General features: G+C 36.6%; 1 protein-coding gene across 5 annotated transcripts; it reads right to left on the bottom strand.

Moving 5' to 3' along the window:
• Positions 1–26,622, bottom strand: bin1b (bridging integrator 1b). 5 transcript variants are annotated; one of them, XM_048200312.1, is made up of 17 exons: positions 26,198–26,622; positions 18,039–18,119; positions 17,848–17,902; positions 15,578–15,672; positions 12,823–12,918; positions 11,958–12,065; positions 11,117–11,209; positions 9,238–9,323; positions 8,323–8,398; positions 8,178–8,233; positions 8,025–8,057; positions 7,639–7,702; positions 6,440–6,568; positions 1,871–2,245; positions 1,507–1,572; positions 365–466; positions 1–285 (listed from the first exon to the last, which is right to left on the bottom strand). In XM_048200312.1, exons 1-17 carry the CDS (start codon positions 26,276–26,278, stop codon positions 184–186), a joined length of 1,698 nt encoding a protein of 565 aa, XP_048056269.1. In that variant the 5' UTR covers positions 26,279–26,622; the 3' UTR covers positions 1–183. The 5 variants fall into 5 exon arrangements, with proteins under 5 accessions (XP_048056269.1, XP_048056270.1, XP_048056271.1 ...); XM_048200313.1 differs by lacking the exon at positions 8,025–8,057; XM_048200314.1 differs by lacking the exon at positions 11,117–11,209 and having other exon boundaries at positions 26,198–26,620.
• Between the last annotated feature and the right edge of the window lie 206 nt (positions 26,623–26,828).

Here is a 26,828-nt window from a genome sequence, read left to right on the forward strand (position 1 = left end):
TCTGATGAATTTATCATTTATTCCTACTCCAATTCTATGAAAGTGACCATGTATATAGAACAGAGCTTTTTTTTTGGCTTGAGAAGCACTTATTTTTGAAGATGTTTTATAAAAAATGGCATCACAGTAGAGTGGTGAGAAAACGAAGGATAAGAACAGGTGATTGTGAGATGGCTGTTCCGCTCACAGTTTCTGGGTGAAGTTTTCAGGGAAGACTCCTTTCACTAGGAGGTTTTTATTCTGAATCCAGTATGACTCTTTTACACCCATTAACCAGCCTTCATCCTGCGCACACAAACAAAAGGACAATGAGTCAGTGTCTGATTGTATGCGAATGTGTTTGAGCATGTGTGTCATGACTGACCTGTTCATCTGGGTTGGCAAAGGGAAGCACAAGCACAATGTCACCAGCCTTCAGGTCAAGTTCATCGCTGTCTGTTGCTCCATAGTCATGCATTACTTTCACCTACCAAGAATCATGTTAATAAATAAAAAAGTGATATTTAAAGGATTAGTTCAACTTTCAAATTAAAATTTCCTGATAATTTACTCACCCCCATGTCATCCAAGATGTCCATGTCCTTCTCTCTTGAGTCGAAAAGAAATTAAGGTTTTTGATGAAAACATTCCAGGATTTTTCTCCATATAGTGGACTTCAATGGCCTCCAAATGGTTGAAGGTCAAAATTACAGTTTCAGTGCAGCTTCAAAGCATTCTACATGATCCCAGACGAGAAATAAGGGTCTTATCTAGAGAAACCATCACTCATTTTCTAAAAAAAAATAAAACAATTTATACATTTTAACCATAAATGCTCATCTTGAACTAGCTCTCCTCTTCTTCTTTATTAAAATTCCGTCAGTGTAGACACTGCTAAGTGTATTACTGCCCTCCACAGGTCAAAGTTTGACTAAATTGTCAATTGTCAAAGTGCAAGTATATAACAATTAGTTCAAACTTTGACCTGTCGAGGGCAGTAATACACTTTAAAAGCGTCTACACTGCCGAATTCTAATAGAGAAGAAGAAGAGAGCTAGTTCAAGATGAGCATTTATGGTTAAAATGTATACAATTTTTATTTTTTTTTAGAAAATGAGTGATGGTTTCTCTAGATAAGACCATTATTTCTCGTCTGGGATCATGTAGAACGCTTTGAAGCTGCAATGAAACTGTCATTTTTACCTTTAACCGTTTGGAGACCATTAAAGTCCACTATATGGAGAAAAATCCTGGAATGCTTTCATCAAAAAACTTAATTTCTTTTCGACTGAAGAAAGAAGGACATGGACATCTTGGATGACATGGGGGTGAGTAAATTATCAGGAAATTTTAATTTGAAAGTGGACATTGTTATTTTAAATAAATGCTGTTCTTTTGAATGTTCTATTAATCAAATTTCCAAAAATTTGTCTTTCAAAAACATTAAAACATCTTTAATATTTTTAATGGGAATGTAAAATATTCTGCTCAAAATCTTTGGGATCTTGGGTTCCCAATTCAACTTACCTTATAGAGAACCGATGGAGGAAGCTCTGCATCTGATGAGCCATTTGTCACTGCTGGAGCTTCATTCTAAATACAAAGATAAAATGATAATGAAATAAAAAGAACCAGTTAACCACACCTGAGCATCTCAAGAGAATAAAACAAACATGCTATACACAGAAAAACACATGTAAAGTGAATTCGGGGTGATTGGGACACTTTTTGCCATTGGGATGACTTGGAAAAGGCATCCCATTCAACCTGACTTCACTCTACACAAAAACAAACACTCAACATGAACAGCCACACCCACAGAACAGCATTATTTATTTCTGGGTCATCCTAACACTATGTCAAAATTAATCAAGACTCTTGTTCCTCTTACACTTTGAAGCTCCTCCCACTGAGGCGGCTCTGACTCCGCCTCCAAAGCCATAGCAGTACCACTGCCCCAGTTTGTATCTGCGTCCTGCTCTTGCCCTACCTGGGACCCTTCCTCGCCCCAGCGCTCCACAGCATCGTCCTCCCAGTCTGGCTGCGCAAGTTCAGCCTCTGCAGGCGCAGCCGTTTCACTGGCCCAGCCTGACTGCGCAGACACACTGTCCTGCTCATCCCAGCTGGGGGGTTCATACGGCTGTACAGCAGGAGTGACCTCATCATACCACTGAGGAGTTTCATCTGGCTGGCCGTAAGGTTGCGTGGCAGCTTCATCATCTGAATCCCATTGCTGGGAGGGGTCTGAAGCGGGGATCTGACCAGGCTGGGATGGGGAGGAAGGGTCAGCCAGGATTGTTTTTTGGATTTGAGGCAGATTGTTTGGATTTGGGGTAAAATAGATGCCGTGGGAGAAAAGCGCAGGCAATAGGGCACCAATAATTCACAAGAAGAAGGAATGAAGGAAAAGATAAGAGACATGAAACTCTAAACTATATCCCAATATGGTCTGAAGTCAAGTTCATTGTTGTTTCTCAAGTTAATTGAGGAGTTCTGTTTAATGCATTGAAAGAATTATCTAACAGATTAATTTGGAATAATCTTAATTTGATCGATAACAATTTGTCACTTAATTACAGTGCTAATCGAAAGCAGTCATAGTACATTTTTATTCATCCGTTTATTTAAAGGTGCCGTAGAAAGATGTAATATCAGTCTAAGGTGTCTCCTGAATGTGTCTGTGAAGTTTCAGCTCAAAATACCCCATAGATTTTTTTTTATTTTATTTTTTTATCTGCCTATTTTGAGCCATAATTATATATGCACCGATTCCTTGCGCGGCCCCTTTAAATCTCGTGCTCCCCTCCCCCGGAGCTCGCGCTTGCCTTAACCAGCATAAACAAAGTTCACACAGCTAATATAACCCTCAAAATGGATCTTTACAAAGTGTTCGTCATGTAGCATGTCTAATCGCGTAAGTATGGTATTTATTTGGATGTTTACATTTGATTCTGAATGAGTTTGATAGTGCTCCGTGGCTAAAGCTAACATTACACACTGTTGGAGAGATTTATAAAGATTGAAGTTGTGTTTATGAATTATACAGACTGCAAGTGTTTAAAAATGAAAATAGCGACAGCTCTTGTCTCCGTGAATAAAGTAAGAAACGATGATAACTTTAACCACATTTAACAGTACATTAGCAACATGCTAACAAAACATTTAGAAAGACAATTTACAAATATCACTAAAAATATCATGTTATCATGGATCATGTCAGTTATTATTGCTCCATCTGCCATTTTTCGCTATTGTTCTTGCTTGCTTACCTAGTCTGATGATTCAGCTGTGCACAGATCCAGACGTTAATACTGGCTGCCCTTGTCTAATGCCTTGAACATGGGCTGGCATATGCAAATATTGGGGGCGTACATATTAATGATCCCGACTGTTGCGTAACAGTCGGTGTTATGTTGAGATTCGCCTGTTCTTCTGAGGTCTTTTAAACAAATGAGATTTATATAAAAAGGAGGAAACAATGGTGTTTGAGACTCACTGTATGTCATTTCCATGTACTGAACTCTTGTTATTCAACTATGCCAAGATAAATTCACTTTTTAATTCTAGGGCACCTTTAAGTCTATCTATCGATCGATCTATCTATCTATTTGTCGAATGGAAAGTCAAAATACATGGTAGAAAAACAAGTGGAAATCTGTTATAATATAACAAGGTTTAATTTTTGATAAATGTGTGTTCATGTGTGGTTTTGTTTGTAATTTGTCAAACCAAAGATTGTAGAACACTTTCATCCAAAAGCCCCATGGTTCTTTTATGCTCAATCAGACCACAAGAATCACAAAGATTATGTCGAGAGTGAACTGATCCATCACAAGCGTGCCAAAACAGCAGTCTTACCTCCCATGAGCTCCATGAAGCCCCCTTCAATGAGGCAGCACAGAATGAAAGAGTGAGATAAACGAGGCCCATAATAAGAGTGCAAGGTACGTCTGTCACCATGTCAACAGTAAGCAGAGAGCTCTCACAGACCGCACTTAGAGGAGCTTTTGCTTATAACAAACAGTGCTCAGAGCTACAGCAGCAAATATGAGAGGAAAGCATTTGTTAAAGGTGAAGTGATCTAATAGTGGATCCTGGATGTACAAGAGTAAGAAGAACATAAATATACAGTAATGCTTGCAATGACTAGGCCCACAGAGAATCTAATAGACTATAGAAGTTTGGGATCAGTAAGATTGTTTAATTTTTTTTATTTATTTTTTTTATTTTATTATTTTATGAAAAATAAAAATCAAAGCCACCAAATATTTTTTTTTCAATTTAAAAGAACAGTTTTCTATTTGAATATATGTTAAAATGAAATTTATTACTGATGGTAAAGCTGACTTTTTTTTGCATTATTACTCCAGTCTTCAATGTCACATGATCCATATACGGAAGAGGATTAGGGCCAAGCAATAATAAAAAAATAAAACCATCTTGAGATTAAAGTTGTTAAATTAGGTCTAAATAAAATGTTGAGAATAAACTCGTTAAATTACGAGAAAAAACTTGTTAAATTTCAAGAAAAAACTCGAGATAAAATGTTGAGAATAAACCCGTTAAATTTCGAGAAAAAAGTTGAGATAAAATGTTGAGAATAAAGTCATTAAATTACGAGAAAAAAGTCGTTAAATTACGAGAACAAATTTGTTAAATTATGAGAAAAAAAGTTGTTAAATTTCGAGAAAAAAGTTGAGATAAAATGTTGAGAATAAACTCATTAAATTGTGAGAAAAAAGATTTTATCTCGACTTTTTTCTCTAAATTTAATGATTTTTTTCTCGAAATTTAACAACTTTAATCTCAAGATGGTTTATTGTCACTTTTTATAAAAATTGAATGCAAATTGCTGAATAAAAGTATTAATTAAAAAAAAATAAAAACAATTCTACTGAACCCTAACTTTTGAACAGTAGTGTAAGTTATGATTATTTCATTTTATTATCACTAGAATACACAGAAAAATGTCTGCTAATCCTTTTTTTCTTGTAGGTGTTCTTTCTGCTCTGAGTCTGACCCTTGGTCTTGTTCTGGAAACTAGCAGGAAGCAAGTTAACATGCATCACATGCATGGAGTAAATACATTACATGCTGAACCAAAGTGTCATTTCAGTTCCCTGAAACTCAAATGGACTGAAAAGACTGTATCAAAGAGCAAACTTATGTACACATATGTACATTAAAATTGGATGCATTTAAACGAAATCGGGGAAGCATGCAGAAATGGCTTTCCACAGCAAAACCCAAGATGCATCTTAGGCTGCGTTTAACTCCACTTTTAGACATAATCACTTCCCCTCGGGGGAATCCCCGCCGCCATTTTGAAGTTTGTTCATCAACTTCATCAAGTGGGCGAAGTAAGTTTATTTGGACAGACCCTCAAGCCCTCGATTTTGTGAGTCTAATCAATATGTACACTTGAGGCAGATCCACAGTCCACAATGCAACACGATTGTGACGTCACAGCAGATCGGGCTTAATTTACCCCCACCCCACACAACTCAAGTGTATGATATTGGAGTTATTTTGACATTTAACCACATAATACTTGTAGCTACCTTAAGCTGACTGTTATAGTTACACCACCTTTACTAGGACAGTTACAATATTTAGTGGAATCATTGGTTTGCAGAAAGAAATGATGGTAATGTTGACAAACTCAAGAGCTAGTGATACTTTAGTAGAATGAGCAGAAAGAGAGGTAACAACAGTCACTTTTAGGGTGGAAATGGATGAATGTGTTCATTAAAGGGTTAGTTCACCCAATATGAAATTCTGTCATTATTTACTCACCCTCATGTAGTTCCAAACCCGTAAGACCTTCGTTCATCTTCAGAACGCAAATGAAGATCTTTTTGATGAAATCTGAAAGCTTTCTGTCCCTCCACAGACAGCCTACGCAATTAAAACTTTGACGCTTCAAAAAGTTCATAAAGAGATCGTAAAACTAACATATAAACATTGATCAGCGAACATAAACAGAAGCTCAACTGAACCTGAATGACGCACGACGACAAACCTCTTCCAGAATCTCAAAAATGCTGCGGAACACACGAGAATAAACCTCACTCGTTTACAACTGATGTGTGAGTTGATGAATGTGAATAAAAGCCTAAATTCAATCTGTTCATCATATAAAGCGATCATGTCTCTTCTGTAAAAGTGGACTAAATTAACATGGATTAGTTTTACGATCTCTTTATGAACTTTTTGAAGCATCAAAGTTCCAATTGCATAGCCTGTCTATGGAGGGACAGAAAGCTCTCAGATTTTATCAAAAAGTTCTTAATTTGCATTCTGAAGATGAATGAAAGTCTTTTGGGTTTGGCAGAATTTTCATTTTTGAGTGAACCTACCCTTTAAGTATGGAGACGCATTATAAATTAAAACATGTGAAGAGGAAGAGATTGGTGTGAGTGCTTAGATGAGCAGAGGAGTGAGTCATTTGACCTCTGACCTCTGGCTCGGTTGAAACGTTAATGTCAGACACCACTGCATCCTCAAACAGGTTAATGATGTTGTCCTCTTTCACCTCCTGAGACGAAGCAGGCCTTGGGGGCCGTGCGACCGGCGGTCCCTCTCTGGACTGCCGCACCAACACACACATGCAGATAATGAGGAAAACACACAGCACACTGCAGGTTAAAACACAAAATCAGCACTGCTCATGATTAGATTCTTTCTGTGTCACATGCTTTAAGTTTGCTTACACGCACGTCATGTTTATTAGAAAATTCCACAAACTTCTATTGTAAGGCAGTGCTGTTATTGTTAACTAAACTATTAAAAATAGTTTTAGAAATGTTGCCCTGGCAACTGACTGAAATAAAAGAAGTTTAAGCAGAAGTACTGAAACTAAAATAAAATGAAAGCTAAATACAACTATTTAAAAAAGCAGTAAAAATGACAAAAACACATGACATATTTACTAAAACATAAACAAAAATAAAAAACTGAAAATATAAAAATTAAATGTAATTCTAAACATTAATAAGTACTATAATATTATATAAAATAACACTGCTGTAAGGGTAATTATAATTACTAGTTTAACCCTAACACTTAAAAAACATTTTTAAATTTTTTTTTAAATTTTTCAATTAAAAACAAAACAATTTCAACATTTTCTCCTATTTGACTCATTGAGATCCATCACTTATTTACGAGGATGCACAGTAAAAACCAAGCCTGACCAGAAAGTTTGACTAAGTTTTATAGCTTGAAGTTTGAAGGTTTTGATGGCAATAGAGTCCATCAGAAAAGAGACAGAGATAGACAGTCACAGACATGTTGCTAACACTTTTTACTTTTAACACACTGCTAGCATGTTTTAACATGTTGTTGGCATGATTTAACACATTGCTAACATGTTTTAACATGTTGCTAGCATGAATTAGCACATTGCTGACCTAAGTTTGGTGGTTCTAGCTTGAAAGCTTAGGAGGAGTTAGAGTCAGAAATGTTTGTCTCAGAAGAAGAAGAAGAAGAATAAAGGCTTTCTCAAGCCAAAATAATGAATGGTCTGGATTTGTTTTTTGAATCTTTAGTTTTATACATACTCATATACATGAAAGACACACTCCATAGGCAATGTGACAAACACATAGACATAATGTACAGAAAATAAAAACGTCAGCATTCTCACACACACAATACCTTTTGTGGTGATTTAGGGGCATCCGACCCAGACTCTGAGAGACTGTGGTTGGCTGCTTCTTCGCTGCATGAGAAATACAGATTGGTAAATAATTACTACAGTTGGCATGCACAGTTCTGAGTGTAATGACTGATATAGATCACTAGGGGGCAGCACAGATCAGTGTTAATACAGCAGACAGATTGGTTTAAATCACTACCATGCACAATTACTGCATTTCAAAGACATTCCAGTTGTTGTTTTTTGTGTGTGTGTCAGCATCTACACATGATCACATGCACACTCAAATGCTTGCGGTAAGTTTCCAGAGCAACAAAGTGTTAGTATGTCTTTAATGCAATAAACGTTGCATAAACAATCACACACAAAACATGGGAGCTGTTACCTCTTCACAGTGCTTGCTGTCGTGACACCTTTTCTGTGGGTTGTTTGGGGGAGGGTTGGTTTAATTTACAGGGAAAACAAGGACTCACACATCTGTGTGCTAAACTACAGGAATCTATACAGACAGGAAATATCCCAAGATATAAGCACTCACTTGGCTAGGCGTTGCTCTTCCAGTTTGGTCATAATATCACTCAGATTCTGGTTCAGCTGTGTGCAAGAGAGTGCGACATACCCTGGTAACTAACAACAATAATCTCATTTATCTCTTGTTAATAAGTCTCTTATTATTGGCTCACTTTGCCCATATCCCTGTGAAATTTTTCCTCCAGGCCAGATACATTCTGGAATGTGTTAACATAGACGCCAACACGACTGCAGAGAGAGAGAGAGACAGAGAGAAGTCAACATCAGTTCATTTAGAAGAAAAAACTTCAGCAAAAAATTATATTCTAATAATTACTTGCCATCATGTTATTCCAATCATGCTACTCTTTTTTTTCTATGGAACATAAAAGAAGAATAATTGCAGTTTTTGCAGTTCATTGTGACCTCTGAAGGTCAAAGACAAAAAACAACATTAAAGTATCATAAAATAAATAGGACTTGTGTGCTATATTCCAAATCTTCTGAAGCCATACACTGCAATTCAATATATATATATAGTGTTTGCTTTGTCTTTTTATATTATTCAGCAAGGACGTTTTAAATTGATCCAAAATGGCAATAAGGACATTTAAATGTTACAAAAGATTTCTACTTTCTGTTTATCAAAGAATCCTGAAACAACAATGTTTCACTCTTTCCACAAAATATAAAGCAGCACAACTGTTTTTAACATTGATAATAATAAGAAATGTTTATCCGAACATATCAGAATGATTTCTGAAGGATCATGTGACACTGAAGACTGGAGTAATGATGCTGAAAATTCAGGTTTATCATCACAGGAATAAATTACATTTTAAAATATATAAAAACACAGAATATTACTGTTTTTACTGTATTTTTTAACAATTAAATGCAGCCTTGGTGAAAACAAGAGACTCTGTGTTCCTACAAAAATAATCCTTTTGTGTTCCACAGAAAAAAAATAATACCACACAGGTTTGGAACGACGTGACGGTTCTTCATTTTTAGTCGAACTATTCCTTTAAGGGTAAGGAATAAGAGAGATAAACAGAGAGATGGCAGAATGAATAGGTGGTTATTACCTGTCCCACAGGGTGGGAAGTTCCTCCTGGAGCTCATAATTGATCTCCTCAAATACCTTCTGAGCTCTCCCCAACTCTTCCTCAGCCTAAACACACACACAAACCCACCAACACACACATTCATTAGGCTAAAGACACTATAATTTATGAAAATGTGTATATAAAGAATTACGCATTCATCTCTGCAGGAATGTGGACAAATGGACCCTGTGATCCCTTTAATTGAAATCTGCAGAAAGCATTTAAAACAAACATAAAACATTTACTCAACATCATATAATTCTGAACTGTATTCATTTATTTGTGTTCTTTAAGGATCTTTTCTCCATACAATGAAAACATATAGTTACTAGGGTCTATCAAGCTCCAAAAGGACAAAACTGCACCAAAAAATATATTAAAGTACTGCAAATTAACCTGTGTGTTATAGTCACAACATCAAACACTAATTCTTGCATGTCTTGCAGTGCAACTTTAATATTTTGATTAAATTGATTTCATTTTCATTTGATTTTACTGGCACAATCTATTTCTACTGTATGGAAAAGTGAAGCTTGGACAGTCTGCGGAATCCTTTTGTATTCCGTGGAGGAAAAGATAAGGAGAGTAAATAATTTTTCATTTTTAGAGTAAACTACACTACCGAAGTTAATACTTTCAGCAAGGATGCATTAAATCATTCAAAGTGACTGTAATGATATTCATAATGATATAAAAGATTTCTATTTAACTTTCTATTCGTCAAAGAATCCTTAAAAAAAATGTCACGGTTTCCACAAAAATATTAAGCAGCACAACTGTTTTCAACATTGATAATAATCAGAAATGTTTCTTGAGGAGCAAATCAGCATATTAGAATGATTTCTGAAGGATCATGTGACACTGAAGACTGGAGTAATGATGCTGAAAATTCAGATTTGATTGAAATTACATTTAAAAAAAATATTACAATAGAAAACGGTTATTGAACGGTTATATAACTCCATATATGAATGGAGTTATTGTCTCCTAAAAGAAAGGATCGATTCTGAACTGTAGATAGGAGTAGTCAGGAACTCCAGTCACACTTCCTGATACATACCTACTTAATAATGCAATAAATTGCATAAACACTGTAACAATATAGTTATAACTGAGGCCTGGAAGAGTTTGGTTCGTGTTTCGACATGTCGAAAAGATGCTGTTTTCAGTGCTGTGTGTGAATCCACTTTGCATGCACTTCAAAAGGAAGAGGACTCGCACTGGAATTGATACGGAAAAAAACGATGCAATCGTTCGTATCAATGTATCAAGCACCGAGGAAGCCTCTACAGCTGAAATTGGCAATGGTTTCCGACACGCGCTGTAAGCTGTAGACCAATCTGGTCACTGGGCCATGTGACCAATCAGAGGAGAGTAGGCTCACAGAAAGGAGGGATTTAGAGAGACTGGTTCTTTGAACTTACCGTTTTTGGACTCTTTAAGAAAAGAGGCGATGCGGCAATGTATATTATGAAAAAATGAAAAAGTGTTTTTTTGACCATGGATGCATGTAAATCTATTGTAGGAGACTCCAAAACAAAATTAGGAAAATAGCATAATAGGGGCACTTTAATAATAGTTCACAATATTACTGTTTTTACTGTATTTTTGATCAAATTCAGCCTTGGGGAGCATAAGAGACTTCTTTCGAAAACATAAAAAAATCTTACTGACCTCAATCTTTTTAATAGTATTCTTCGCAACACATAGAATTTTATAAGTCATAGCTAAAAATATACAGTAAATACACAGATGCTACATAAAGATGCCATGCTGTGAGTGGGTGTGGACTGTGAGCAGGTGGGTGGAGTTAGGCAGGTTAAAGGAGGGTTTACAGGCTGAGTGACGGATGAGTCACCTGGTTTCTTGAGAGGTTAGTTTGTGCGATTTGATGTGCTGTGATTATTCCCTGTGCCCAGCCGGGAGCAGCCTTCTCCACCAGAGTCAGAGGCTAGACATGCAGCAAAGAGAGAGGTGGACAAAAGCTTGTGCAAACACACAGATATACTCAAGCATACAAACTGACTGCAACACATGAATTACTCATAGCATTAAAGGGTTAGTTTACCCAAAAATTCTGCCATTTAGTACTCATCCTAATGTCGTTCCAAACCCGCAAGACCTTCATTCATCTTCGGAACACAAATTAAGACATTTCTGATGAAATCCAAGAGCTCTCTGACCCCACCATAGACAGCAATTAAATTACCACTTTCAAGGCCCAGAGAAGTAGTAAAGACATGGTTAAAATAGTCCATGTGACTACAGTGGTTCAACCTTAATGTTATGAAGTGATGAGAATACTTTTTGTGTACAAAAACAAAAAAAATAACGACATTATTCAATAATTTCAAATATTCTCGCTGCTTCATAACATTAAGGTTGAACCACTGTAGTCACGTGGACTATTTTAACAATGTCTTTACTACCTTTCTGGACCTTGAAAGGTGCAATGACATTGCTGTCTATGTGTGGCTCAGAAACCCTCGGATTTCATCAAAAAATATCTTAATTTGTGTTCCAAAGATGAATGAAGGTCTTACAGGTTTGGAACGACATGAGGGTGAGTAATTAATGACAGAAATTTCATTTTTGGGTGAACCAACCCTTTAAGTTGGTTAGTTAACAAGGCTTGTGGACAAAAAGCCAGAAAGTACAGTATTAGCATACATTAACAAGCTGGAACGAGCATCTGATACCTTGGCAATTTTGGCCTCGTCCTTTTTCTTGCCTTTTTGTATAGAAGCAAAATGATGTCTGGCACTGTCAAAGTCTACCAGCTTCCTGTCACGCTTAGCAATGCGAGCCTGCAGAGGGAGCCAGAGAGTCACAACAAAGACCATTTAACACAGCAGTAACTACTATAAATGAGAGGAGCATGCTAGTGCAAAATTTTCTCTCACAATGCTAGGGAGTGTTGACTGGTTGCCAGGGCGTTGCTATAAGGTTGCTAAAGTGTTGTGAGAGTGTTGCTAGGGTGCTTTCTATGTGGTGCGCCTGCAAGTCTTGATTATATTCTGGTGTCTAGATACGGACGGGTTCCTACTTCAGTGTAAGTCTATGACATATTAGCCAGGCAAAAATCATAAGCCAGATCACTTAGAAAAGCAATAGTGCTTCTTAAAGGGAAAGTTCACCCAAAAATTAAAATGATCCCATGATTTTCTCACCCTCAAGCCATCCTAGGTGTATATGACTATCTTCTTCCAGACAAACACAGATATATTTAAAAATATCCTTAGTCCTCCTAGGTTTATCAAAAATAGGTTAAGTCAAAAATAATGCAAATAGATAAAATAAAAAAAAGTAATCCATACGACTCCAGGGAGTTAATAAAGGCCTTCTGAAGTGAAGCAAAGATAGTCATATACACCTAGGATGGCTTGAGGGTGAATAAATCATGGGATAATTTTCATTTTTGGGTGAACTAACCCTTTAACAAGCCTCAACAAGTTTCACCAAAAAATTTTAATACATATGGTTTGTGGTTCAAATCCCTAAAGCTAAGTATAAGCAATATTAAAAGTGATGCTTACATGCAACACTTATCAAAGAAAAACAAACCTTTATGTCTGGAAATTGAGCCAAGTATGTATCCATGGAGATGAGTGTACTGTCTACAAGCTTTTGGTGGAAATCTTGCCACAGGAGGTCAGTGTCCTGTAAAACAAATGTGATCAGACACATACTCTCACGCTTGCTCTCTCACACACGGACAAACCACAGATGACAAAAGTCTACATGTGTATGAAAAGATCTACTCTAAAATAGACTGCAGTACAGTTGCACTACTTTAGCATCACCAGCACCAGCTCTATACTAGACCTACGGCCTGGTCTGGAGATGTCATCGGTCAAGTTTACCTCTAGATTATTATCCATTTCTTTCTCTATCATCTCCTTTACTCATGGAGACATGGGTGAGTGGAAGGAAGGAATAAAAAAAAATTAAAAAACAGAAAGGAATTGCAGAATGAGTAGACAGAGTTTGAAACACCAGTGTGGGGAGCATTGATTCTTCACTTGCATGTAGTCTTAGGGGCCATGCACAGAACACGCTTTTCCATTCCACTGCGCTACTTTTCCATTATTTTTCTATGTAAACACGTGCTAGATGAACATGTTTGACTGTTGTGCTTGTGTCTTGCATCTTTTGCAGCATCTCGCACATGATTTGGCTTTCTAAAAAAAACACAGCGCTCTAGTTTAAATCAGTTCAACTTTTAATAAACACGCCTCGAGATCTTGCGTTTTTTTTCCCCATTCCACTGCCCGCTTCTCATCTTTTTCAAAGCAAAAACACATTCTGTGAACCGGCCCTTAAAGGTGCTACAGAGGATCTTTTCGTCGACTGAGAATCCAAAGACTGTTAGTGAGTTTTTGAAATGAGCGCATGCGTAAGAACAGCCCCCCTCCTTCACAGCTCATTTCGAGGGAACGCCTCCCAAAACTCGTGCACGAGTATTGGAACACGAGTGTTTACCACCGGCATTCGCTGTGTCGTGTTAGTGGATTCATTATGTCGGACTCACCGCAGGTAACTCATAATCTGCAGTTGTTACTCCCGACTCCTGACAAAAACATTGCATGCGGCGCCTGTGGAATGTGGAAAGTTACTGGAGCGCGCAGCCGCGCACGTCTCTCACAAGGAACGTCACGGCAGTGATTGACAATCCAGAGGGCCAATCGTTTACGCAATGATCGCCTAAACGATTGGCTGATGTTTTTAAGGCCCTACCTCGTGCACAGATGATGTATATTAATATTATTCCTTTCAGTGCACCTAATAAATAGTCTTTTATCAGTTAGTAAAGACAGTTCAAGTAATATTGCAAAAATGTATAAAACAAAACATCCTCTGTAGCACCTTTAAGATGTGGCTCCAAAGTGACTGTATAAACTATGTTTCAATTATGTTTAATTTAATTAATATACACACAAATTAGATAATTGTTAAGACTATGTGAACAGCATAGGTCAAGGAATTTGATCTTGGTAGAACTGAAATATACCCTACTGTTCAAAAGTTTAGGTTTGCTAAGATTTTTGAAAGAAACCTCTTGTGCTCACCAAATATTTTGCAACATTATAAATGTATTTTCTGTCATCCCTAGTCAAAACAAAACAAAACAAAACAAAACAAAACAAAACAAAACCTATACCAAAATCTATTTAAAATACATTTATTTCATACTAAGTATGCTTCAAATCCATTAACACATTTATTGACATATCACTTAAGACTGATAAAAGATTATAATTAAACTTTTTTTGGAGAATTTCTTTATTGCACAATGCACATTTCTTAATATTATGTCTAAAAAGTGTTTTAATATCACTCACTATTAAAGGTGCTTGTTTTATATATTTTTGCAATATTACTTGAAACTGTCTTTACTAACTGATAAAAACTATTTATTAGGTGCACTGAAAGGAGTTTTGGGAGGCGTTCCCTCGAAATGAGCTGTGAAGGAAGGGGGTTGTTCTTACGCATGCACTCATTTAAAAAAACTCACTAACAGTCTTTGGTTTCTCAGTCGACGAAAAAATCCTCTGTAGCACCTTTAATAAGGATTGCATGATCTTTGTATAATATCAGTCTTTAAATGCAAGACATTTAAAGTATATCTAAAGTATACTTGCAATAGATCCACTTTAGAACAATCAAATACTGTATACTTAAGTATATCTTTAGTATATCCTCAGCACTACTTCTGCACAATTAAAGTGCAAAATTAGCAGTTCCAGTTTAGCAGACTTTAAGTCTACCAGTTTAGTAAACGAAAAGTACAATTGCAGGGTATTTTAAGCACATAAATATGTAAATGTATTTGTATTATACTAAGTAAATGTATTTCAAATACATTCTTAGTCTATTTTTTTCACTAGGGATGTTTGATCAATTCCTTGCTGAATAAAAGTATTCATTTCTTTACAAAAATCCCAAACTTTTGAATGGTAGTGTATATTCAGATCTTGGTTTTGGTATAAGACTTTTTTGGTATCAGATTTTGGTATCTCAGCACATCTGAGCAAAGTATGAGACATTGACGAGGCAATTTAATCTATAGTCTCCTCTAAGCAATAAAATTTTTTCTCTGGGTTGATATGTGGTTTGTGACATTCTTCTGAAACTCTACAAGAGACATCTGATTTCAGGAGGGAAATGCGAGAACCAGGAGCCTTTAGGAGAAACAACTGACATATAAAAGAGATGTCCTTTGTGGTTTTTCTCTCCTATGGGATTTTTCACATCGAAAACACTAATGTCACACAATCCAGATAGAGTGTTTGGCTCTGCCAGTGACATGCTTACACACCTCTGCGATGGAGTCCACCTCCTCTTTGCCAAACCACTCAGGGTCGTACATTTCTGCCAGACAGTCATGCAGACGCTTTGAACTCTCGTGCATGGCTGTGGAAACAAACATTGGGTCAGCTAAGAGACAGACATTGGTACATTCACACAGATGATGGCAAATGCTCATTCATTTAACCCAACACGCATGCAGTCTCTTTCCCTTTATGTCTTTCAGAGAAGTGAGAGCTTTTGTGGTCACATGGCAGGAAGTTGAGGGGAAGGTGTTCTGCATTAGGACAGTGCAGTTATAGTCTGCTGTACAAGGTTGTCTGCTTACTTCACATTTATTTAATGTACTACCACTCTACGGTGTTTAAAGCAGAAGTTTGACAACAACATGTCTTAAGGAGCTATATTTAAAATTGAAATTTAAAGGGATAGTTCACCTAAAAAATTTAATTCTGTCATCATTTACTCACGCTTATGTTGTTCCAAACCTGTGTGCCTTTCTCTCTTCTTTTGACACAAAAAATATTTTGAATAAGGTTGGGGTCTATTAACTTTCTTTGTTTGGAAATTTTTTTTAAATATCTTCTTTTGCATTCCACAAAAGAAAAAAAAATAATCATATACATATTTGGAACCTCATGAGGGTGAGTAAATAATTAAGGAAATTGTTACAAGGAAAGAAAAATAATAAAGATTTAAACAACGTAAGGTTGAGTAAATGCTAACAGAATTTAATTTTTATATGAACTATCCCTTTAAGAAGAAACCAATATGGTCAGACCTGAAAATACTTTCCACATGTTTATAACCCAGAAAGAATTTGTGACAACCTTATCTCTGTTACACATGGAGGCAGGTACAGCTATAGATGAAGGGCTGTGTTTGTTCAGTCACAATGATCTGTTCTGCTTTAAACGGTAAGTTTACCCAAAAATGAAAATTCTGTCATTAATTACTCACCCTCATGTCGTTCTACACCCGTAAGACATTTGTTCATCTTTAGAACACAAATTAAGATATTTTTGATAAAATCCGATGGCTCAGTGAGGCCTGCATTGCCAACAAGATCATTTCCTTTTTCACTACCCAGAAAGGTACTAAAAACATATTTAAAACTGTTCATGTGAGTACAGTGGTTCAACTTAATATTATAAAGCAACGAGAATACTTTTTGTGTGCCAAAAAAACTAAATAACAACCTTATTCAACAATATCTAGTGATATTTAAAACACTGCTTCATGAAGCTTCGAAGCTTTACGAATCTTTTGTTTCGAATCAGTGGTTCGGAGCGCCAAAATCACGTGATTTTAGTAAACGAGGCTTCGTTACATCATAAGTGTTTCGAAATTTCAATAGTTCACGTGAGTTTGGCAGTTTGATACACGCTCCGAACCACTGATTTGAAACAAAAGATTCATAAAGCTTTGAAGCTTCATGAAGCAGTGTTTTGAAATCGCCCATCACTGGATATTGTTGAATAAAGTTATTTATTTTATTTATTTATTTTTTTGCCGCACAAAAAATATTCTCGTCGCTTTATAATATTAAGGTTGGACCACTGTACTCACATGAACTATTTTAAATATGTTTTAGTACCTTTCTTGGTATTGAAAAAGGAAATAATCTTGCTGGCAATGCAGGCCTCACTGAGCCATCGGATTTTATCAAAAATATCTTAATTTGTGTTCCGAAGATGAACCAAAGTCTTACGGGTGTGAAACGACATGACGGTGAGTAATAAATTACATAATTTTCATTTCTGGGTGAACTAACCCTTTAAAAGAATCTCATGTATTTTATCTGAAAGAAGGCTGCATGTAAATACAAAGGAGCATCACTGAGTGATTGCACATTTAGTTCTACTTTTTCCATATGAATATATGAACAGATGTTTCTTTATGTTTTGATTGTGTTTGTTTTTCTTTTTAAAGTTAGCATTGAGCAAATTTTGTCACGTTTCATTAGTGTAATCAAGTGACCATTAAACCCAGATCTATTTCTGATAGCCACTATAAGGCATAGTTCACCTAAAAAAATAATTCTCTCATCATTTAATAACCCTTATGTCGTTCCAACAATATATGACTTTCTTTCTTCTGTGGAACATAAAAGAAGATATTTTGATTAATGGTCACCAACATTCTTCAAAATATCTTATTTTATGTTCCACAGAAGAAAGAAAGTCAAACCTGTTTTTTTGTTTAGGTGAACTATCCCTTTAAAAATTTCGTGTTAACTTTTATTAAAATATTTACAAAGACATACAATGAGAGTCTTACTTTTGACTGCCACCAAATACGCTTTCAAGTCTTTCTGCAATTTGGTGCCATCGGCCTGTGGATAGAGATCAGAGATAGAAAAAACCATCACTAGATATTTAAGAACTATGAAAAGGGTCAAAGGTCAAATGTCAGTGGAAGCAGTATATTAAGCAGGGGGGTCAGAGAGGGTGAAGGGTTAAGGCTCTTACCAGCTGCTTGTTAAAGTTGGCCACTCCCTCCTCAAAGGCTGTGTCTTTCGTTTCATCCGCCTTACCCAATTTCTGCATCACCTACCAGAGAACAACACGAAACAACTGACATCATTCACACCGTAACATACAAACACATACCGTATACAGCTTATGTAATTACATGTGTGCAGGCCAGCCTGTGGGTTTGTGGGGTCCAAGGTGAGAATATGAAAATATCATATCATAAAACCCCCCAAAAAACATAAACAACCTACATGCAGTGACATTTTCTTTGTTATTTATTCACCCTCATATGGTTCCAAATATGTATGTTATTCTTTCTTATGTGGAACACAAAAGAAGATATTTTTGAAAATGTGAAAATATCCTAACCTAAAACATTCATAAAACAACTGCAAACATGACAAGAAGTGTCTTTCTTTGTAAGCGAAAGCGCTAGAAAATGTCCTAAACAGGCAACAAGACAAAGCAACAAGCAATGAAAGATATCGGTTCCAAATTTGTTTATTTTTTATTATTATTAATAGCTTATTGTCTTTATAACTACTTTAATACCTGTCAGACATTTTGCACGAAATAGACTTTTCATTAATTTATCTGTTTCACCATTTTTTTAATGCACGTTTAATTTTACATGCAGTCTTTGGAGTGGTGCATATATGCGTCTTAAAAAGGTAGCAAGAAATAGGGTCTCAGATCCCTGCCACCACAAATTCTGCACAAACGGTGCTTTCAGTATCGGTTCCATGTTCCTCTTCCCCATCAAGAATGCTGACATACAGTAACTGTTCATGAAAAAAGAAAGTTAATCAAGGAGGCTTACAACAGTGTGTGCCCATGAGTGTGTCGTTTACTAAAATTTCCTGCACCGCACACACACACACCCACCCATCAGAAGTTCAAAGCTATTTTTTTTTTTTTATTCCATAGGATGTTTCCATTATACAAGACATAACTATTTCCTAGCAGATGTAATTATGCACATTTCCTTTAGTTGCCCTACTTCCTGTCAAGCATGTATGAGGTAGAGCTTGTATCCGGTTCTATTTATTCAGAGGTCATTTCCTTTTCCTTCTGGTCCCCCATATAATCTCCTAGCATCATATTAAACATGCCATGCCATTTGTGACCCATAGAGATTGGTCTCTGTCGGCCTGACATGGGCAACAGAATAACACATCCTGTGAAGTCATTTCAAAATGTCAAAAGGGATTCGAGATGAAAGGATGAAATTTACAGAATGGTCCATCCCTGAATGGTCTCACATTTTTTCCAAAAAAGCTGAAGGGGTCCTATTATGCTTTTTTACATTTTCAACTTTCTTTAGTGTGTAATGTTGCTGTTTGATCATGAAAAAGGTCTGCAAAGTTACTCCAAAGTTATTCTCTATATAATAACTTTGAACTCCCTGAAACTCCTCGATTGTAGTTTTCTTCCAGGAATGTATATGTCACAATATTCCTCATTTAAATAATTCCCACTCAAATCATACACTAAAAAAAGGGCAGGGCCTGGATGAGTTAGTTAGTAGTGTGTTGAAACTTGCGATTATGGTAAGAGGTGTGACATTTCCAAAACATGCTCGAAGCAGCTGAACAACACACTGATCCAGCCGACCAATCAGAGCGCATTGTGCTTTATGGAAGGAGGGGCTTCATAGAGACAGGAACTAAACAGAGCGTTTCTGACAGACTGGGAAGAGAGGTGCTGCAACAATGTAAAATATGTGAAAAATAATGTGATTTCCGAACATTCAAGCATGAAATCCTATTGTAGTAAACCCCCAAAACAAAATCAAGGCTTTGAAAAGGGGCATAATGGGTAATCAAATTACAAAAAAAAAAAAATCTACTAAAAAAAAAAAAAAACCTTTAGTATTTTTCTTTCCCTTTATAATACTGACCTACAATCACCTAAAAACACAAGTGGTAAAGAGAAAGCCTCATGATGAATCGACCTTTAGCACAAGTATCTTCACCACATGCTATGGTAAATACTAATACAAATGTCATGATACATACAAATACAAAACACCATCATTGTAACACACATCACACTAAAATAATTCAATACACATTAATTTAACAACATAATACCCTAATTTTTCTGATAAGAAAAAACTAAGAATAAACAGAGTAAGGGAACGTGGCTAAACACAACAGGAAACTTGTAACAAAATTTGTAATAAATACATTTCAGCTACAACTGAAGGAAGAGGAAAATACAGTAAGATTCAGAGAAATCATGCTCCAGAAGAGCAAAGGAATTCAATAAATCTCAGGGGGAAAATCACAGTAACCTCTAATCTATATTAATAAAGGCCGTGTCAGCTGTGCTCTTCTTGAAGAATGTATGAACGTGTATTACTGTGGAGGGAGTGTTTGAAAGCTGATCCTGAATGCATTGCAGCAGGACCCCTCCCTCGAGCCCCCGACATCTTAAAATACAGTGGCCTGGATCTGTGTCATGATGACCTGTGCTGCCTGTGCAGTAGAGGGGATCAGGGATGAAGGCATTCTCTCTGACTCAGAGGTCTTCCAGGAACACTGGATATGACTGTACACCCAGACTGAGCTAGTGGTTGAGCGACATGGATTTTTCATGGCTGATAACGGATATGATCAAATTACGCAAGAATTTCTAAGAAAAAAGAACATTTTATACTGACTAATTACTCACAATTTACTTTCAATTATCTGAAAATAGAATGACATGCACTGATCAGCCAAGCAGACACGGTTATCGTTCAATTTCAAAAAGGATTGTCCAATTAATCAGGATGGCTAGTATATCGTAAGATTTTGAAAGTCTCTTATGCTAACCAAGGCTGCATTTATTTGATGCAGCCTTAAATGCAATAAAGCAGTAATATTGTGAAATATTTTTTAAATGTGATGGCAAAGTTGAATTTTCTCAAGTGTCACAATCATCCAGAAATCATTCTCATATGTTGATTTAAAGCATTTTCCTCTTATTATATACTTATCATTTCTTATTATTATCAGTGTTGAAAACAGTTGTGCCATTTAAAGGGATAGTTCACCCAAAAATGAAAATTTGATGTTTATCTGCTTACCCCCAGCGCATCCAAGATGTAGGTGACTTTGTTTCTTCAGTAGAACACAAATGATGATTTTTTAACTCCAACCGTTGCCGTCTCGCGCATATATTGAAGTATATAATTATAAGTTATATATATTATAAGTATATAAATTATGAGAAAAAAATGATTAGTTCATTTTATGCTTTTATTGTATAAGAGCAGCAGGAACATGTTTCACATTGTCTCCTTTTGTATTTCACAGACAAAGGAAAGCCATATTAGTTTTGAATGACATGAGTAGATGATGACAGAGTTGTCATTTATGGGGGAACTATTCCTTTGTAGGGGTCCTTGATTATGATTTCACTTTTTAAATCTTTAGTTAGTGTGTAATGTTGCTGTTGGAGCATTAACAACATCTGCAAAGTTACGACGCTCAAAGTTCAATGCAAAAAGAGATATTTTCTTTTACAGAAATTGCTTAAGGACTACAACAAACGGCTGGTAGGGACTACAACGAGCTTCTTCCCAGGTTGGTGACATCACAAACCCCAAAATTTACATAAGCCCTGCCCTGGGAACACACAACAAAGGGTGTGAGGCCATGTTGGGCTGCTTTAGAGAAGAGGAAGAGTTGTTGTAGTAGAGTGTTGTTACCATGCTGTAATTTTATGCTGGACTGCTTCACAAACGAGGGTCAATTCAAAGCTGGATTTGAACAAAAGATTAACATGACAGCACGTGCTAGTTGGTGAGCTGGATCAACTCCACAACAACTACATAAATTTATCCACTAACCATTCAGAAACGTCCAGATGCATTCTGAAAGTTGTAACTTCTTCCTGAGTCTTCTGTAAGGCTGAACACTGTTACTGACAATACTCATTTTGGCTGCGTGAGATTCTCCTGCTTTGTTGTTTTTGAGCAACTGAAGTGAGAGCTGTTAAAGCTCCGCCCTCCTCTGGAAAGGGGGCAGGGAGCTGCAGCTCATTTGCATTTAAAGGGACACACACAAAAATGGCATGTTTTTGCTCACACCAAAACAGGGGAAAATTTTACAAGCTAGAATAAATTATCTGTCGGTTTTTTTAAACTGAAACTTCACAGACACATTCTGGGGACACCAGAAACTTATATTAAATCGTGTAAAAGTGGCATTATAGGTCCCCTTTAAAGTTATAGCAGTGAGTTTGGGCTGAGCTGCTTTCTTAATCAGCATGTTTAATTTATACCACTCTGATCAGACCAGCACTGACCATTTGTCCAGCAGCTGAGAGATTCCTCAGTGTGCAATAGAAACATTCAAGTAAGTGAGAGACAAGTTTATACTAATTGATAAAGTGACCCATTTTAATACACCCACATGATCATTTTCTCTTTCCTTTACAACACTAAAGACCTCTATTGTTTTTATACTGTAAAACTACTACTATAGTTTTACAATTTTACTGTGGATTACTAACTAAAATCCTACCCCTAATAGAAGACCTTTTAGATATTTAGGATAAAAAAAACGGTGTCCCCATAGTTGTTGTCAGATTGAGCTACATTTTGGGACAAAACTGTCCTAAGTAAACACACACCCACACTTCTGCTGTGTCATAGGAGTGGCAAGTGGATAGGCTTAATTAGTCTGTCTGTGGAGCATTAACTAACAGATAAAGGAGATTACAATGAGAGAGATTTACCAGTAACCTGTGTGTATGTGTGTGTGAAAATTTATGACTGCATTCTATCAAGTATAAGCCAAATGTCACTTCATCCGTGTTTTATAAAGGCCCCTGGTCTTTACTTCTGGTCGATGTGTGCTGGTGTTCAGTTACAGCCCCAAAAATACCCCAGACCACAGCCGTTGGCATTCACACACACCACAGTTTGTCGCACAAGGGGTTTCTGGGGATTAGCTCACAGCTACAGCCTGTCTGCTATTCATAGCCCAATCCACACACTGCTCAATAGCTCTATGAGGACGGACAGGTGTGTGGGTGGAGTGCGGAAGAGGGGAGTGCCTCATGCTTGAACCTCTGTGGGGGGGTTTTGATTGACATGTCGCCTGTCCAATCGGAGCAGAGGTCAGGGGAAGGCTGAGGACACTTACTTTGGGATTCTAATCTGAGAAAAGGAGGTTGTTGTAACTTTGCACCCATCTCTTGACTTCCAGGGTCATTATGACATATTGAGATGGGGAGTCTCCATAGTGAACGGACACTTTTGGAATGTTTCTGCAAGAATGCGTGACTCAAGAACAACTTGCCTTGATGTCCCAAAATAGTGACAAACATCATCTAATGACAGACAGGTGGATGAGGGAGAGGCAAAGAGTGAGAAAATATAGGGGGACTGCAGAGATGTGGGCCATTTGCCACTAGAGGATCATGGTTAACTCTCCTCTAACTGGCTGAGTTTCAGAGGGGAAGAGGAGACTGAGACCTTACCCCAAGTTAATCACACTGATGGACAGCAGATCACTTAGAAAGAGTGAACACACTCACACAAAAACACACATACATATACTTTTAGAGTGAGTCCAGCTTTTCACACTCTAAAGAGTTGACAGGACTTCAGGCAGGCTAAACAACTACTAGTACTCACACATTATATCTAGCCCAATTGCAAAGTCTATAGACAAGAGAAATCAATCCAAAAACATACTAAAGGGATCCATCACGCAAACATTTAAATTCTGTAATCTTAGAATATAGCACACAATCGGTGCTTTTTTGTCTAGTTTGGAGCCAAGATTTACACTACCGTTCAAAAGTATGAGGTCAGAAAGTTTTTTTTTTTTAAGAAATATTTTTATTAGGCAACAAATTTGCTCAAAAGAGACAGTAAAAGCATTTATAATGTTACAAAATATTTCTATTTTAAATAAATGGCATTCTTTTGAAAATTCTATTGCAAAAATATTCCTGAAAAAAAAAAAACATTATGATTTACAAAAATATTAAGCAGCACAACCGTTTTCAACATTGATAATAATAATAATAATAATAATAATAAATATTTCCTTAGCATTAATTCAGCATATCAAAATGATTTCTGAAGGATCATGTGACACTGAAGACTGGATGCCGAAAATTCAGCTTTACCATTACAGGAATATATTACATTTTAAAATATATTCAAATAGAAAAGAGTTGTAATATTTCACAATATTACTGTTTTTACTGTAATTTTGATCAAATAAATGCGGCCTTGGTCAGACTTCTTTCAACAACATCTATACACAAAGCAGCTGAAGATCAGCACTATGAGTCCAGTATGTGGGACCGAAGAGAAATGACCCAACAGGAAGAGGAACCCAAACACAGACACAGACAATGATCCTAAATAACCTCTTAACTCTTTACACATATGATAACAAAGTAATGAGTCTGCTTGGTTTATAGGACAGGAAATGTTAAAACTATCTTTCCTCGAAATCTCCAATCCAAGTCATCTAAGCCTCTTATGAAAGAATAAAACTGTGTAACAACATTTAGGATGAAAACAAAAATGACCAGTATTTTTAAAGGCTAAAATGAACCGATTTCCAATGTTTCTTAATTGGCCCCTGCCAAGTGACCCAACTGACCCTATACTGCCAATGCAGATTAGTAACTCGTTTAACCAGTGTGCTTGTCTCAGACTCCGAAAGTACACCTCGGGACTGGCTAAATTTATCAAGTTCCTATAAATCTGGTCTTACATCCTAGAGTCACTCAAATCAAAAGCGTGTTACTTTTGCACAGTGCAAGTCTCTGGTGTCCATCTGTGCGTTCTGGGAGGCCAGCGGTCATTTGGAGTGTTTAGTGTGGAAATGACACTTCCTGTGTAGGACCTCCTGCACTCAGCTGGGGGTTGGTTTGTGTTGATACACCCCTGCGATTTAAACTCTGCCACAACATCACCATTTCCAACCTGCTCCATATCAAGACTTCAGATGCAATAAGTGCCATCTGAAATTTTCTTATAAAATGAGCATTTTTATCAAGCTCGAATGTTTATGTTCAGTTATTTCACTTTAATGGCAATGAAAAGGACCTATTAATTGCCATTAAAGTGAAATTACTGAACCTAAACATACGAGCTTGATAAAAATGCTAATTTTATAAGAAAATTTCAGATGGCACTTAGAAGCTTTTGCATCTGAAGTCCTCATATGTTCTTGAGAGCCAGTGGACATATGCTGTTCATATCTCTGAGCCCATACATGTGACTGTTTTAGGTCCTGAGTGTATCTTAAAGAGGACATTTTGGGCTTTTCTGTGATAAAAATGTTACAGGAGAGAGCCAGACTAGTTGGGGCATGAGAAAGTTGTCGTAAGGGCTCAGTAATTATAAGGTCCAACTACACAAATGCTTGTTTTTGGTAGCAGTGGTTTTGTATGGATCTAAACACCTTAAACAAATGAACCACATAATGACAATGACACACATTCAGACAAGTGCCAAGTATTGTAGCCAAATGTCTTTCGTAATAGTTCAGGGAGTAATAATTTTACCCCCTTTCATAAATTATGTTTCATAATTCATGTGGGAATATCTTATGACACATTTAAAAAAAAAAAAAAAAAAAAAACACTGTATGAGAACGCTTTTTAAAGACTTTTAAGTTTTAATATTTTAAACAAGGTGTTCTTCTGAAATCATGATCAATAAAAAGGAGCTTATGTCCCAATGTGACAACTTCCCAATGTGACAAGGTTCATTGAACTATCTATTTCTTGGGCAATAACGGTGAAAATGTTAAAAGTTCAATAGGTTATTCATATATTAATAATTATTATTATGTTATATTGTGATATTATTGATCGGCTGTTGTGTAATGCACCTCATCTCAAATGATTCATCAGAATTCAGATCTTCAAGCATAACTTTAGCAGCTGCTCTGGAAATGAGAAATAAAAACATTTCCAAAGCAAGTGAGCATGACAAACAGAGGCGAGTATTGTATTAAGTGTTTCAATGCGTTTCAGCTGTCGTTTTTAAAGTCTCCTCCTACTGTAAACACAGTTTCATATCATTTGACATCTTAAAACACCAATTCAGAAGTCGCAGCTGAATGTACAAACAGAATAGCAAAAAAAAAAAAGTTTTATTTACAAAAAGTCAATGTAAGCATGCATACCTTCTCTTGTGCTCGGGTTATCCTCTTCTGTACATTACTGGCCAGTTTCCCGGCGTTGACTCCTTTCCCTACCTCTGCCATGTTTGAGCTTCTTCAAGTTTCCAAAGTGAATAAATAAATAAATAAACAGTTAAGAATGAAGTAAAGCGCAGAGAGAATAGCAGGAGATGCAGAAGAACCGTAATGTGTGGGGAAATGCTGTCGGATCAACAGGAGGTCGGTAGGTAAACCCTCTTAAAGAGACAGTGTTTAGAGTTCTAAAGGTGGACGCGAAGAGTTATTATTAGACGAAACTACGGTATCAAAAAGTTTAAACTTAAAACTGTCAAGCAATTTACGGTCTAACTAGTTCCGTTATTCGCCTCTGGTGACTGGAAAACGAGAGAGAAAGAGAAAGAGAGAGAGCGCGCGCGAGAGAGCTGGATTATGTTTCCACTCCTTATTATAGACGCTCTCTTAAAGGCACAGGTAAATACTACCATAGCAATGGTATTATTTCAAATAATATTTTAGGCATATTTATAATATTAGTTTTTCACTGTATAAATTCGATTTTTACTCTAGGCTATAGCTGCCTTTTCAATTTTAGGATGGGGGGGGGGGCCTCACACTAGAATGATCACATTTGGGC

This window comes from Megalobrama amblycephala, linkage group LG8 (genome assembly GCF_018812025.1).
Source record: "Megalobrama amblycephala isolate DHTTF-2021 linkage group LG8, ASM1881202v1, whole genome shotgun sequence".
NCBI lineage: Eukaryota > Metazoa > Chordata > Actinopteri > Cypriniformes > Xenocyprididae > Megalobrama > Megalobrama amblycephala.

Bases quoted from the DNA above. Each gene is read 5' to 3' on its own strand.
- bin1b (XM_048200312.1), bottom strand. From the start codon at position 26,278: ATGGCAGAGGTAGGGAAAGGAGTCAACGCCGGGAAACTGGCCAGTAAT. The intron at 8,399-9,237 runs GTAATAACCACC...CTCTCTCTGCAG, and splicing joins CTTCCCACCCTGTGGGACAG to TCGTGTTGGCGTCTATGTTA. The intron at 6,569-7,638 runs GTATTGTGTGTG...TTGGTGCGGCAG, and splicing joins CCCCTAAATCACCACAAAAG to TCCAGAGAGGGACCGCCGGT.